Source organism: Girardinichthys multiradiatus, chromosome 12, assembly GCF_021462225.1.
Source record: "Girardinichthys multiradiatus isolate DD_20200921_A chromosome 12, DD_fGirMul_XY1, whole genome shotgun sequence".
NCBI classification, from domain to species: Eukaryota; Metazoa; Chordata; class Actinopteri; order Cyprinodontiformes; family Goodeidae; genus Girardinichthys; species Girardinichthys multiradiatus.
The window spans coordinates 1,482,691-1,498,655 of NC_061805.1; the positions used below are offsets into that span (position 1 = coordinate 1,482,691).

The window sequence follows — 15,965 nt, forward strand, 5'->3', positions numbered from 1 at the left end:
ACAAATAAAAACATGTTATTAAGGCAACAATCACTACAAACATTTTGATTCTATTGTCTCTTAAACAGTGTTAAAACTCAGGAAGGGAGGTGCTGAGCGTTACCATGACAACAAAGGTATGAACCAACCTGGTAGGTGGGCGGAGTCAGGCAGAACTAACCTTTGATTGACAGCCTATGGGCGGGACCACAGTTTCTTCATTCCAACCCATCTTAATGAACCTTAAACTACAAAACTATTAACATGAACCTACCTCAGAAACAAGCTGCTTCTTAACTCTCCTGAAAACTCAAAGTTTTAATCAATCTGGGATTTAGAAACATTATTCTAAACATGGATTATTGTTTCATGCAACATATAAACAAACATTCATTCCAACAAAACAAAGACAAAACATCAAAGACAAACAAATAGCCAAATTTGAAGCTTCAAGAATTCAAAGAAATTTTTAACAATCTCTTTTCAGAATATGTTTTCTCAGCCATATCTTTTAATGCTATAATTGATCAATTTTGTTATGAAAATCGTCAGGATCCTTTTTAAAAATGAGTGCACATAGTCCAAAGAGATCTCAAAGTATTTAGAAGCACAGCAACAGTTTTCTCTTATATGAATCCAAATTCACTGATGCTGAAACCTTTTGCTAATTCTTTGTACTGTAACTCTATAATAATAATAACTACAATCCTGAGAGTTATTGTTATAATTCTCTTTTTGTTTGGCTCAATTTGATCGCAGCTGCATTGCAGAATTTCAGGTTAAATGCAAAGAAGTATTTTAATTCAATTCAAATTCAAATTCAAAGATACTTTATTGATCCCCAAGGGGAAATTAGAAAAGTCAGCGTTGACATTTTCATGTTATACCCAAACTAAACAAAACTGCAGTGTTTGACTTAATCAGAAATTAAGATAAGAAGCTTGTCTCCAAACTGGACTTTTTCCCACATAGCGTTTAAAAAAGAACAAACATCATTTTCTTTAATTTGGGCTATTTAAATTTTGAGAGTTGGGGAGAAACATTAGAAAAATTACTAGAACCCCTCTTTAATAATCCAAATGCTGATAAATGTTCCAATATTTTATCTCTTAATAATCTGAAATCACCTTGTGTACCTTTGTACTCATAGGTATTCCTTTAATCTTTAAACCCTAAGAAATCAAACAAGGAGACTTGAGTTTGAGCCGACCATCCTCTTACTGTTAAGAGAGCCTTTATTTCTTTTCTTTTCCTAAAATAAAGGATTTTACTTGTCTTGATTCCGTTATAAAAATCCTAGCCTTGGTTCCAAAACTAAACTCTTCAGCCCCAATCTGTGTTCCCCAGAGTAGAACATTTTGAGTATTATTGCATTTCAAAGCCACCAAATGACTGGAACTCATCATTGGCTTAGATCTGTTTTAATAAGTAATCAGCCTACCTTTAATTAAATATTATAATTTTATGGACCCAAAATCTATGGCTTACGGGCTTCAGGAGTCCAGGAACCACAAGTTGAGTACTACTGCATTGAACAATGGTGTTAACTTTCTGCAGAGATTGAAGGATTGGCTAAATATATTGTTTCTGCTTGGACAATAATCACATTTAAAATTATTAGTTCACAGCTCCTAATTTACCTCAAATCATATTTGCTCCTAACCCAGTTCATAAGAAGCTTCAGACAAACATTATGCTAAAAAAAACAAGAACAAAAACCAGATCTGTTTTAAAATAAAGAAAAAGCATGCTTAAAAAAAACTTGATACCGTGGTGGAAAATAACTCCACGGTTCTGAAGGCCTTTTCATGCAGAGTCTTTTAGGAAACATGAGATTAGTTTAAATTTTGTGTGGTACCACTGTCCAATCAGATTCTTTCTTACCTTCAAAAATAACCCAATTTTTTCATTCTCATTTTAAAGGTTTGTTTTACCAAGGAAAATAAGTTTAACAAAACCAATTACTCTCAAAGTTTTAAAAGTTTTAGCTGGTGATATCTTAGAAAACAACAAGTGTTTTAATATTTCTGTGCAGCACAGAACTGATCAGGTGTCCTTTCCTTCTCCAAAGGGAGAAAAAATAACCTGCAGAACCAAACCTTTCATAGTTTTTGTCAGGACCTGATATAAGGTACAGTGTAAATCAACACGCTGCATGAATCAAAAGAGGGAAGAAAAACCTAATATAACCTCTTCCCAGCAGCTGCTGTGAAAAACAATTAATTTGTACTTTCCATAAGTGTCAGTTAGCACTTGTGGACAAAAACTGCACCAAACTGTAAATACTGTGTCAGAAACTGTATGAAAACCATCTGCAGTAAAACTAAGCCTGTTTTAATGAGGTCTCTACCCATTAGATTTATGGAATACAAAATCTGACAACAGAAAATAATACCTGAAGGAGAAACCCATCAGGTGTTACGCATGCAATGGGTTTTAAAAATGCTCCTTCATGAGATCTGTCCTGAGAATAACATAGAAACACATGGTTACTGCTGAGTTTTGGAGATGTTGTAACTTCCTCTGCTTTTTAATAACTATAATAATTGACCCTAAATATTCCACAACGAAAGCGAACTTGTTTCTCTAAAAGAATTAACTGGAAAGTATCAAATGAGTTAAGTTATCACCCTTTTAAAGATACTTTTCTAACCCTAAAATAATATTTTAACCCGCTATATCTGTCAACGTCAAGCAAGCGTGTCACATGAGCAGCGGTTAATAAGCGTTCTTCATTGCAGAAAATAGGAAAAGATTTATGCAAATGTGTGTGTGTTTGTACGTTACCCCCATCAGTTTCTAAATCGCTCCACAGTCAGACTGTCATGGCACACAGTCCTCTATCAGTCCAAAAAACAACCAGGCCCTTCCCAGGTCTGTTGGTGAGACATTCAATCATTCTTTGTCCACTTTAACTTCTCTAGGAGGGAGAAAGAAGAAACTTTGCTCCGGTTTCTCTTCTGCCCGCATAAGATGCTTTCAGTATAAATCCAGTGTATCGCTCTTCTGGCTCTTGCAAACAGCATGGATCGTTGTCCATCTCAGTGGGTCCAGACTTCTTCTGAGTTTTTTTTTTGTAGAAAGTCACACTGTGATTTTCAACATGCAGGAAGGCAGATCTCTCTCTTTCAGGCCGTGCTGGAGAAGCGTCTCTGGTGTAGTAGCCATGGAGAAGGGCAGGTTTCTAAAATCCAGACTCAAAAACGCAGATGTTGAACTCAAATCCCATATATGTGTGTATTTGTGTGTGAGAGAGGCAGAAGAAAAGTTTAATATAGGTTCAGATTTTTGCACAAAGAAATAAAATTAGTCAGTCAGTCAGTTGTCCACCTGCCTGTCACTTCCTTCCACAACATGAACTATACTCCTTTCTAAAACAACTTTCTTTTCGACTCTCTAATGTCCCTTTTCACTTTTACCTTCTTTTCCGACTGATCGCAATATTTAAGAAAAACGTAACTTCCTTCAGGAGAGTTTGAACTTCTTTTGTTTTTTTTAACTTATTTACACTCAAACTTCCACGCTGTGAAAAACCAAACTTATCTTCCAAATTAAAGCACATTTAACACAATCATCCCCACTTTTTCCTTTCATTATTTTATAAATCAGAGTATGAAGAAGGAGATACCCCTGATGCCTCAAGGTTCAGCGGCACGTCTGCCGTCTCGCTTTTCTCCTTTATGAGGTGTAGAAAATTGCTAAAAACCACCCCGCAAAACCCTGTGTTCTGCTTTATCTTATTGTTACCAATGAGAACCTCCCTGTCATTCCTTAACAGGGTGACCGGGCCCTCAGCTGATGTCCTCCCTCACGCAACACTGGAACCTAATTAATTAGTTAGGAGATGATGGTTAATGTGTAATAAAAATAATAATATACATTATATCATACAGAGCAACTTCTCACCCAGACATATGTGAAGACAAATAGTTCGGATCAAATCGGCCAGAAGCCGCAGGCGGGAACCCGGACTTCCCTCCGTAATATGGAAGTGGACTGAGAACAACTCTCAGGCTGGCCAGGCGTCCGTGTCCCCCTCCTGCGGTCTCCTCTGGCACGTTAGATCCTGTTCGTGACGCTAAAATTGTTGTGGAATTTTCTTATCAAAGTGGGTAGAAGTTGACTCATAACAAGAGAAAATCCGGACTTTGTCTTTATAAGTTTTATTCAAAGGCATTCAGCGTTTGAAGACCCTGATACTGAGGTTAGTCAGTGAAACAGAGCCCTGATCAACATTTACACAAAGTATTTATACCAGAACATGACAGTGTTATCTCAACTTCAAAGAGTCTGTGTTTTATGACCCCAGACCCTTCTTGAGTTCAGAGGTGACAAAGTTATCTAGGAACCCATCTGTCCTTCCCGAGATATCACCCTAAAGCATGAGTTTTAACCATTAAACTTCTGATAATGGCTTTACAGCTTCCTCCTCTAACACAGATGTTCTGAGGAGTGAGGTAACCTAAAGGTCATACACTTTGGAATGCTTAATAAAATAATTTCCATTACAGATATGTTGCCAGTCAGAACAGTCATTACAGGCATCAATATCATAATAATATGGGCTTTTCCTGATGGTTTAGAACAGTTCTTTTTTGGAAGGAATATATATAACTTCAAGATTTTTTTAAACAATTTGGTGTACAGATCCATGTAGTATCTAATCCTTATAGGATCAGAATTAAACAGACAAGCTAAACTGTAATCCTTGGAAAAATGTCCTTTAGAAAGATGCAGAGAAAGCACAAAAATAGTTGGTTTAGAAATGAATAAAGCACAGTAACATTAATCTTCTGGAAAAAAACCTAGTCCTCAATTTTTTAGGAATTTTGCAGACTATGCTTGAAGCATGGTATGTGCCAGTTACACAATTATTTTATATTAACTCATTCGTTTCTATAAAGAAAAGTGATCACATTTTCTGATAGGATTAAAAAAGGATCTTGTTGATGGCTACAAAAAGTATGTAATTTCTCTGCATCTTGCTAAGGGGCATTTATCCAAATGTTACCGCTGCTCTAAGTACATATTTTAGACTGTGTATACATGTTTGAGCAGGGTTAATTAGGAAAAGCTTTGTGCACTGATTTTTGTTTTTAAAAATTATTACCATATTTGGTTGAATAATCATTCTACTCTGGGAAGAATGGTTGATGGTGAAATTATTTATGAGTGTTGTGTGTACTGAAAGGTGAAATATCTAAAGAAAATCAGGCCTATCAAGAGTGAACTAATAGATTATTAATATATTTCATCTGCTAAGACATTACATACTTTTTCTATCAGGTAAACAGAAATAAAAAGAGAAGATAAATGACACAATACCATGGTGGTAAAAGTAATCATCTCTGAGGTTTCTAACTAGAAAATGCTGTTTCTGTTAAAGTGCTTCCTACTAACAGTTTTATTATCAACACGTTTACATGGATGTGTTCTGAATGTCGACATTTCCTAAATGTTGTATTCAGGCTAACAAAAGAATTCAAAATGTGCATCATCTATATTCAACAGCTAATCATCAGATAATAATTGGCATCAACGCTGAAATCCCATGTAACATTGCAGATCTACATCCTCTACAGAACACTTCCTGTTTCTTCTAATGCTTACTTTCTGTTTGGACTGACTGTCAGATGCATTGGCAACTGTCTGTAACACTACCGCTCTAATCAAACTCATCAGTTGTCATCTGTAGCAACCACATGCCAGCTTCTTATAAATCAAAACATGTACTGCAAATTCATCAATTTACAACCAAATCGAACACTTCTTCAGGTTGCTACATTTTTGTAATCTGTGACAGAATCTGTTGATCATAGGCAATCAATGTAGTGTTTATCTGTCTGCACTGGTGCTTCCAGGGTCCAGACAAATGTCGCACCCAGCTACTGATTCTGGATCGTGGCTTTGACCCTGTGTCCCCTCTCCTGCATGAGCTCACATTGCAGGCCATGACCTATGACTTGCTGGGCATTGAAAATGATGTCTACAGGTACAGATGCTACACAAGGGGGTTGCCCTATCTTCAACAATTTTGCCAATCACTTATTTTATATGTTGGGTTATGCACATTCACAGTTTACTTTATTAGGTATAGCAATGTTTAAATGAATTGCAATGTGTTAAAAAGTGAGAAAAACTTAAAATTCTCATAATCACTGTTATTTTGTCAAGTGGACTTGGATCACAGCACAAAGCAAACAGTAACATTTACTGTAGCTATAAATAATGCTGGTTCACATCAGCAGTGTCTAACCATGTTTCCCCTCTCGGTCAGATATGAAACCAGTGGGATGGGAGAGACCAGAATGAAGGAGGTTGTTCTGGATGAGGATGATGATCTGTGGCTGACTCTTAGACACAAACACATCGCTGAGGTGTCGACGTGAGTGCTTTAAGCTCCTGTTAAAAGCACAGCAATCAAACAGAGAAGTAACTGTGCCAGCCAGAGAACACTTTCTATTTCAGGACTCAGGAGAGCTTCTCATGTCTTTTTCCCTGACTCTTCTCTACTTGGTCACTCTCTGAACAGGGCTGTAACCCGCTCTCTGAAAGAATTCTCTGCCAGCAAAAAGATGAACACAGGAGAAAAGGTAGAGGTCATGCCATGTTCCCGCTGTTTCACTGTTTAGCACACAGACACATGAAAGTACTGTAGAAGAAGAGCCAAAGTGTTTAGCAGTGAGAGCTGCATTTCAGCCGCTGTTCTGAGACAGAGCATCTGTGCTTTGTCTGTATATGGACTATGATGATCTGAGACAAAAACAGCGTTCATCCCCTAAACCTTTTAACATCTGAAGCTTTGAATTCTGCAAGAATATCTTGAAGTGTAGAAATGTTCTCACAGTATTTCTTTAAGTGACTTTCAAGCTATCTAGAGATACTTACTGTTGCTTCAGTCTGTTTCCTCTGTCTGAAGTCATGCACATTAAAACGTCATGTTAATGTGCACAAATCTACTTCCACATTTTCTTCACCTGTTTCCATAAAAAACGGACGGATGGATGGCATAAATATATAAACAGGCACATCATCTCTAATTAACTAATTACACAATTTGCACATGTAGTAAGAGGGAGAAAAAGTCAGTGAATATCAGTAGGTCATGGACTTACACTGCTCAGTGCCATTTCATCAGTAACCTTCAGACCAGAGAAACACAAATTTATTTTATTGTATATTTGTATATATAAAACAACACAAGGAACTCTACAAAAAAGCCAATTCAGTCCAATCAACAGATTCCAGATCAAGTAATAAATACGTTTAATTTTATCCTAATTTATTAAACAGTGCAGTCTGATTCAGTTGATTTTTGAAAATGGTTCAATACTTTTTCTATCTAAGGAAACCCAGCAGATTGCATTGAGTCAGTGTCTTTCAGCATTCACTCCTCCTGGATGAACATGTAGAGACGGTGGACAGTCGCTTGCATTGACTTTGCAGCAATCCCTCATACTGAGCATGCATGTAGCAACTGTGGAAAGGAAAACCCCCTTTTAACAGGAAGAAACCTCCAGCAGAACCAGGCTCTGTATGAGTGGTCATCTGCCACGACCGACTGGGGGTTTGAGAAGACAGAGCATACACATAAAATAACATGGAAGCACTGATATAGGAGTACTTTCTATGTGAAAGAAAAGTAAAGAGATAATGACGGTAACTCCTTTATTGGCTTCATCTTTGAGAGAAACAGCTGACCAGATACGCTTGGAGCCGGTTTTCATGTCTATAGGATGAAAGGGAGCACATACAGCTGGTTATAGTAGAGGCTCAGGCAGTGGCTATCTCTAAGACAGAGACAGAGTTAAGCACTGAAAGACAGATCCAAGTGGATCAGCTAGAGATGGCCATGCCAACAAATGCCCCAAATTTCAATGGACTCAAGCTATTTAGTAATCAACAATGGGCCAAAATTCCACCACAACAATGTATTGCCTGAGTTATTGCCGCAAAATTTGGTTCCTCATGATTTCTTGGGATGCTCTTAGTTTTTCCAGTGACTGCAGTTACAATTTCCTTTTTAAAGATGTGATTTCACTGGGTAACTAACTAACCACTGTTCTATCAGACCACCATGAAGGAGCTGTCTCAGATGCTAAAGAAGATGCCTCAGTATCAGAAGGAACTCAGCAAGGTAGGAGCTCAAGTCCTATGTGTATCATTTATGCAGTTACAGAATTTAGAAACAAATCTTAATTTAAAACTAATGTATGCTGTGAATGACCTTAAAAAGGTTGTTCATGCTTCAAATGTGACTGAATTAAAACAATTCTGCAAAGAAGCATGGACCAAAACTCATCCACAGCAAGTGAAAACACTCATCACAACCTACTGCAACCTCATGATTGCTTGAGCTGTTATTAGTTGTATGGGGCATTTAATTTTTTAACCTAGGACCCAGCTGTTTGGGACAGCATTTTCCCTCTAAGGAATAAAAAAGGGTAATTTGAAAACTGCATTTTGTATTTACTGTGGTTAGCTTTGTCTGTTATACATTTTGGTTTGATGATCTGAAAATTTAGATGTGACAGAAAAAAAGCTAAAACCTGAATAAATACTTTTTACGGCACTGTCGCATACTGACTGCTGATGAATTATCCACCTTAAAAAATAAGAACTGTTCCCTTGATGCACAGGTGTCAAACTCCAGTCCTCGAGGGCCGGTGTCCTGCAACTTTTAGATGTGTCCCTGGTCCAACACACCTGAACATATAAAAGTAGCAGGACACCGGCCCTCGAAGCCTGGAGTTTGACACCTGTGCTAAAGTCTAAGAAAAGCTCAAACTTACAGATCAGGTTAACTGGCCACTTCATTTTGCCCTGAATGTGTGTATACATGATTGCATGTCCTGTGTTCCTCTGCATTGTCCTGGGAAGGACAGACAACATGTCCAGGTTGTACTCCGCAGCTTCCCTGGAGAAAGTTATTTTCCAGCTTCACCAAAATTGGCACAGATGAGCTCACAAAACTCTCACAAAAAGTATCTGAAAAAAAAGTTGAATAATTTTGTCACATTTTGTCACATGTATAATCTTGTACATCCATTCAGCAGGTGTGACCAAAGGTGTTTCATTTACCACAGACGTATGGCTATACCCACTCTTTACCCACTGTCTTTACCCACTGATTACATCAAGTTGCCTTGGTACCTGAGCCCACTGATGTGATCAGCATTCATCTATAGCTCATCTTTAAAAAAATACATTTTAATTTTGGCATTCATTAGAAAAACTTTGCGGCAAAAAATTCATGGCACAAGTGTGCAACATTAGGCTGCAGCTACTAAGGGGAGATGACCGTATGATGCAGCTTTATTATAATAGTTTCACTGGTCACTGTTCTTTGTGCCAACATTTACTAACAGCATCTTTTCTGTCTCACTTCAGTATTCAACCCATCTCCACCTTGCAGAGGACTGTATGAACCACTACCAGGGCACAGTGGACAAACTGTGCCGTGTAGAGCAGGTACAAAGACCCCCCCCCCCCCCCCCACCCCAAAACCCACACACACACACACAATGAGCCAGGGTACTCAATTCTTCAACCCCTGGTGTTCACTTCATCTACTAGGGTAACCATAGACTACTCAGGTGTGAAGGTGTCAAAGCTCAGCGGGGCATGATGGAGGCACGCCTTAGTTGAATAATGTATGAATCACTTGTTTGCAGGATTTGGCAATGGGCACAGATGCAGAAGGTGAGAAGATCAAGGATCCCATGAGGCTCATTGTTCCAGTCCTCCTGGATGCCAACGTCAGCGTGTCTGACAAGATCCGCATCATCCTGCTCTACATCTTCCTTAAGAATGGTCAGACAGCATCTGTGCTTATTGTTGCTTTTTCATGACATTGGACATAAGGTGTTTTGTACACCACTGACATCCCTTCGATAGATTAATATGAGACAATCTTTCTGTATTCTGTACTAAAATCTTTTCATAATGTTTCATACGTGTGCATTATTTTTTGCATTTTGTTCTACTGCTTTGAAGTTAATCTTACTTTTTCTGCTCTTTGCATACACTGGATCTGTGACTGCATGCTTGCATGCATGTGTGTTGCATGTGTGTTGCATGTGTGTTGCATGTGTGTTGCATGTGTGTTGCATGTGTGTTGCATGTGTGTTGCATGTGTGTTGCATGTGTATCTGAACCCGTGTGTCAGGTGTGACTGAGGAGAACCTGTGTAAGCTCCTGCAGCATGCTAACATCCCACCTGAGGACAGTGACATCATTTCCAACATGGCCCACATGGGCATTCCCATTGTCTCCGAGGTGAGCTGTCCTGGACAGGAAGTGACCTTTGACACTATAAAACAATCATTCAGTTTATTTATATACACTATACTGCCAAAAGTATTTGTCTGTCTACTTTTACATGAACATGAACTTTGATGACATCTTATTCTTAATCTATAAGGTCGAATTTATTGATGGAGCCACCATTACCAGCAATAGCAAATTTGACTATTCTGTAAACATTCTCCTCAAGGTTTATAATGTGTTCACAGTTAGATGAGAAAACCAGAACTGCAGCCTCCCCTCCCCTCTAATTCATTCCAAAGGTGTTGAAGAAGGTTGAGATCAGGACTTTTTTATAAGGACAAACTTTATACACCTGCAGCCATGGAAGTGATTTGAACACCATAATTCATTGATTTGGTGCTGTGACCCAATACCTTTGTTAATATAGTTTAGCACCAGTTCACAACAAATATCCTTTCAAGGCACCTTACAAAATGACATCCAGTTTACACAGAGACAGGGTGTCTGTCTCACGGACTAAAACTGGGAGCTGGTTCCACAGGAGAGGAGCCTGATAACTAAAGGATCTGCCTCCCATTCTACTTCTAGAGACTCTAGAGGAACCACCAGTAAACCTGCAGTCTGAGAACAAAGTGCTCTGTTAGGAACATATGGACCAATCAGATCTCTGATGTATGATGGAGCTAGATCATTAAGGGCTTTATATGTGAGGAGGAGAATTTTAAATTATATTCTGGATTTAACAGGGAGCCAATGAAGGGAAGCTAAAATAGGAGAAATATGATCTCTCTTTTTAATTTTCATCAGAACTCTTGCTGCAGCATTTTAAATCAGCTGAAGGCTTTTAACTGCATTTTGTGGACATCCTGATAGTAAAGAATTACAATAGTCCAGCCTTGAAGTAACAAATGCATGGACTAGTTTTTCAGCGTCACTCCTGGACAGGATATTTCTAATATTGGCAATATTCTGGAGATGAAAGAAGGAAATCCTTGAAACCTGTTTAATATAGGATTTAAATTACATGTCTTGGTCAAAAATAACACCAAGGTTTTTTACTTTATTACCAGAGGTTAATTTAATGCCATCCACATTAATTCAATGACAAAACAGTTTCTTTTTCAAAGATTCTGGTCCAAAGATGACAACTTCTGTCTTGTCTGAATTTAGAGGCAGAAAATTTAAAGCCTTCTGAGTTTTTATGTCTCCAAGACATGCTTGTAGTCTATCTAACTGGTTGAGCTCATTGGGATTTATAGATAAATAAAGCAGAGTATCATCAGCATAACTGTGAAAATGTATCCCATGCTGCCTGATAATTCTACCTGTTGAAAAAATATATATAGTGAAGAGAATTGGCCCAAGCAGTGAACCCTGTGGTGCTCCACAAGTAATGAAACAAACTTATTTATTAGAGAAGATGTATATCCTAAGCTTCCCTGGATTAAATGTAAGCATATTGTAACCTGGAGATACTCCCATAACCTTATTTGCTACTTTTTATTTGTAAACAATAACCATCAGATCCACAAGTGAGACTTATGGGTCTAAGTAGAAGAGATTTTTGATTCTTTCAAATCAATTCAATCGAATCATACAGATTTCAAGTCAGGTACATACATTCCAATGAATCTTAACTATCAAACAGTGCAGTCAGATTCAGTTTATTATTCAAATTGGTTAAGAGTTTTTCTATCTAAGGAAACCCAGCTGATTGCATCAAGTCAGTGAATTGCAGCATTCACTCCTCCCAGATGAGCATGTAGAGACAGTGGACAGTCGCTTGCATTAACTTTGCAATTCTTCAAACTGAGCGTGCATCCAGCAACAGTGGAGAGGAAAACTTCCCTTTAACAGGAAGAAACCTCCAGCATAACCAGAACCAGGCTCAGTGGGAGCAGTCATTTGCCACGACTGACTGGATTAGATTAAATTATCTACATTTTAAAATGACCACAGCTGCTAAAAACGTACATAAAACAACCATTTAAAAAGAAAAAAAAAATGTTTCTGTCCAGTTGAATAGTTCTGCTTGTGTATTTGTCGCAGGGAATCACAAAGAAGGCCAAGAAACCCGATCGTAAGGAACGGATCAGTGAGCAGACCTACCAGCTCTCTAGATGGACACCGCTCATCAAAGATCTCATTGAGGTACTTCTCATATGGTGCAACTTTAATAATACTAATACTAATACTAATATTAAAATGTTTGTACTGTTTCATTTGTATTGTATTGCACCGACTATGCCAAAACAAATTCCTTGTATGTCCAAAAACGTACTTGGCAATAAAGCTTTTCTGATTCTGATTCTGATTCTGATTCTGATTCTGAATACTACTTCTAATAATAATAATGAGAATAATAATTACTAAGTATTTTAGATATATAGAATGTATTTTGCACGTGTCTCTACAGGATGCAATTGAAGACAAACTTGACCCAAAACAATACCCATACATCTCCCAGCGACAAGTTTCTGCCAAAGCCAGTGCTCCTTCGAGGTATGCAATTTTGTTTATGTAAACATCACATAATACAAGTAAAGTTACATACCCAATATTTACGCTGAATGATGTTTCAATAGGAAGAAGTTAGATGTCCCTGAGCTATAAATCCTTTGTTTAGTATTGTGCTACAAAGGCATTTTTTCTCATCGTTTAGTGCTCGCTATGGTAACTGGCACAAGAACAGAGGCCCCACAGAGATGAAGACAGGTCCCAGGATCATAGTCTTCATAATCGGAGGCATGGCATACAGTGAGATACGTTGTGTGTATGAGGTCACACAGGCCAATGGCAAATGGGAGGCTCTGATTGGTAAGTTTTGGGGTCTGGATTTGTTTTAGGATAAAATATAATAACGACAACTGCTCTGTGGGTCTGAATAAGCTGTCTCAAAGGTTAAAAATAACCTAATATCTGTTAAATTGCTTCTAATTTGTGACAGAAAGATAGCATTACAAAAAAAGAAACCTGATGAGTTTTTAAACAGCATCATCTGAGAAGGATGGGTTTAATAATTTACTCTTAAACAGGTTTTTTATTGTTAAACACATGAGAAACAAAACATACTGATGTATTTGCATTCTGGTTGTGTTAAAACCTTACTTTCCAAAATCTTGTTGACCATAAATGTTTGACTATTGTTCATAAGAAGGTGTCTAAACCTAGATGCAGTGGGACTACTGTAAACCTGTACTACATTCTTCATTGATACTGATACTGAGTACTGTAATACTGTGTTTGCATTGCATATCATGGGCAGTCACACACTCTGTGACAGCCTGTATGTTATTGGGACTTGTTGGAGTTTATTGACAGTCAGATGCATGAAGAAGAAAGGAACAGTTGAACCTGTTTAATTATCTGGATTTTTAAACATCATCAGATATTCTGTCATTTTTTTATATGTTTTTATTTACATTTTAATGAGACTCAAGTTTTATTCTTGTTGCGAGCAGTCTTATCTCTGCCTTATCTAACAAGCATGGCTACAGGATTTCATCTTTACTGAGCGTTAAAGATTTTCTCCTCCTGTAGGTTCCACCCACATCCTCACACCCCCCAAATACCTAAAGGATCTGCAGCACCCAGACTTCTTGGATCCCAACGCCCTAGCAGAGGGCCCAGAGGAAACACCTGCACAATAAAAGGCATTTTAAAGTAAATATACAAATTTAGTGTTCTCTTGTGTTAGCTGCTGGCAAACTGACAAACTTCTGCACCTTTCACTTCAGTATGTGCTGTTGTTGAAGATGACACCAGTCTTGTTGCCAACATTTTGAAGACTTGGTTAACTTAGCCAAACCTTGTCACACCGCTGGGTCAATAAATATCAATGATTCATACCCAGTAAATACAATTCTAAAGAAAATTTAGGTCATGAAGTTAATGGTTACCCCTCCTAACAGGAAAATGTGGAAAATCTGAGTTGAGCATTCATAAATATGTCTCTGATCAGAGACATATAAATAAAATGACACCCCAAAATAAAATGTTTTTTAGTTCTTTTAATGCAGGAAGTTGTCAGTGACTGTGAGGAGCAGAGTGTTTTCCAAAGAAAATGGTTATAGTATTCTTTTAGAATTAATCAGAGACAAAACACAGAACTCAAGATTTGTAAAGATTGGAATTATTTTTATTTGGTAAGTAAAGAACCCATTATGAAATTATCTTTATAATTAACATTTCTGAAAGAACTACTTGAACATGCATGTAAGTGTGGAGTTCAAACAAGTTAAAAACAGTGGTTCTGAAAGGTTCTATGGCTTACTACAGACTCATTCAACACTTAGTGTGGTAAACATACTGTTTTTCCATTAACTGTCTCTATTATCCGCAGCAAGTCGAAAACCAAATATTTGTCCTGTAAAAATGAAACATGCTAAAGAAGTTGCCAGATTAGTTTATTGCAGGTCACCTCAGCAACAATGTCAATCGATTAGCTGGATAGATTTTTGGTGAAAAGAAAAAAATGTTCTGTGACTAGTCATATTGCTGCTGCAAAGCTCATGTGTTAAAAAAAGCTGCATCCTGACCAATTAAAATTACCTCACAAAACTAGAGCTTCTTACCCCAAAAATATATTTGAGGAACATCCTAAGAAGGGCAGTTCCACACTTTTCAAGGGTTTGTGCTGTTAGTTTGATAGGCTAAAATAAAGCTCAGCCAGACACTTTAATAAGTGACAGCATATTGCTGCAGGAGAAACCCTGTAAGACAAACTATCTGAACCTATCTGTGTGTCTTAGTAGCCATTTCACCTTTCTTTTTTTTAAAAGATGTTTTCTTGACCTTTTTATATCCTTGTGCACTTGTTCTGTGTCTCCTGAGGCATCTAGATGTGTTTTTTTGCTCGTTATTTCTTATTGATGTTGGAGATCATTGCCCTTTTAATTCACTTTGGGTTCTGATTTTTTGGTAACTTCGTGTTTTCTAATTCAATTCAATTCAGTTTTATTTATATAGCGCCAATTCACAACACATGTTGTCTCAAGGTACTTCACAACAGTCAGGTTCATACATTCCAATTAATCCTAACAATTGAACAGTGCAGTCGGAGTTAGTTTTTTATTCAAATTGGATAAAAAGTTTTTCTATCTAAGGAAACCCAGCAGATTGCATCCAGTCAGTGACTTGCAGCATTCACTCCTCCTGGATGAGCATGTAGTGGACAGTGGACAGTCACTGGCGTTGACGTTGCAGCAATCCCTCATACTGAGCATGCATGTAGCGACAGTGGAGAGGAAAAACTCCCTTTTAACAGGAAGAAACCTCCAGCAGAACCAGAACCAGGCTCAGTGTGAGCGGCCATCTGCCACAACCGACTGGGGGTTTGAGAGAACAGAGCAGAGACACAAAGAGAACAAAGAAGCACTGATCCAGGAGTCCTTTCTATGGGAAAGAAAAGTAAATGTTAGTGGATGTAGCTCCTTTATGGACCCATTGTTATTTTATTTGGCATGTTTATGGTAAATGATAAACCTCTTGTCGTATTTTGGGCCATGTGAGTAAAAAGAAACATCATAGGCTCTCACTCCCCTCTCCCTGACCAGGGGTCCGTGATGAACGTGCCAGTCTTTCACTTGCATGTTGTACTATATGTTTATTTTAGGTTTTAAGTGGTCACCAGACTCATTGTATAGTCTGATAAATGTGCCATGAAGTTACTACCAGTGAAGCTTGCACAGAGCTCTACATTTGAAGCCTTCCTGAAA

General features: G+C 37.9%; 1 protein-coding gene across 1 annotated transcript in view; it reads left to right on the forward strand.

Moving 5' to 3' along the window:
* Positions 1–15,965, forward strand: part of stxbp1b (syntaxin binding protein 1b) — a 31,595-nt gene that overhangs the window by 13,624 nt on the left and 2,006 nt on the right. Inside the window, exons 9-19 of the mRNA XM_047382354.1 lie at positions 5,841–5,971; positions 6,257–6,364; positions 6,512–6,572; positions 8,051–8,116; positions 9,370–9,450; positions 9,654–9,792; positions 10,148–10,257; positions 12,298–12,399; positions 12,665–12,750; positions 12,911–13,065; positions 13,789–13,911. Coding sequence (XP_047238310.1) covers positions 5,841–5,971; positions 6,257–6,364; positions 6,512–6,572; positions 8,051–8,116; positions 9,370–9,450; positions 9,654–9,792; positions 10,148–10,257; positions 12,298–12,399; positions 12,665–12,750; positions 12,911–13,065; positions 13,789–13,898 — 1,149 coding nt within the window. The 3' untranslated portion in view covers positions 13,899–13,911. The remainder of the gene's footprint in view (positions 1–5,840; positions 5,972–6,256; positions 6,365–6,511; positions 6,573–8,050; positions 8,117–9,369; positions 9,451–9,653; positions 9,793–10,147; positions 10,258–12,297; positions 12,400–12,664; positions 12,751–12,910; positions 13,066–13,788; positions 13,912–15,965) is intronic.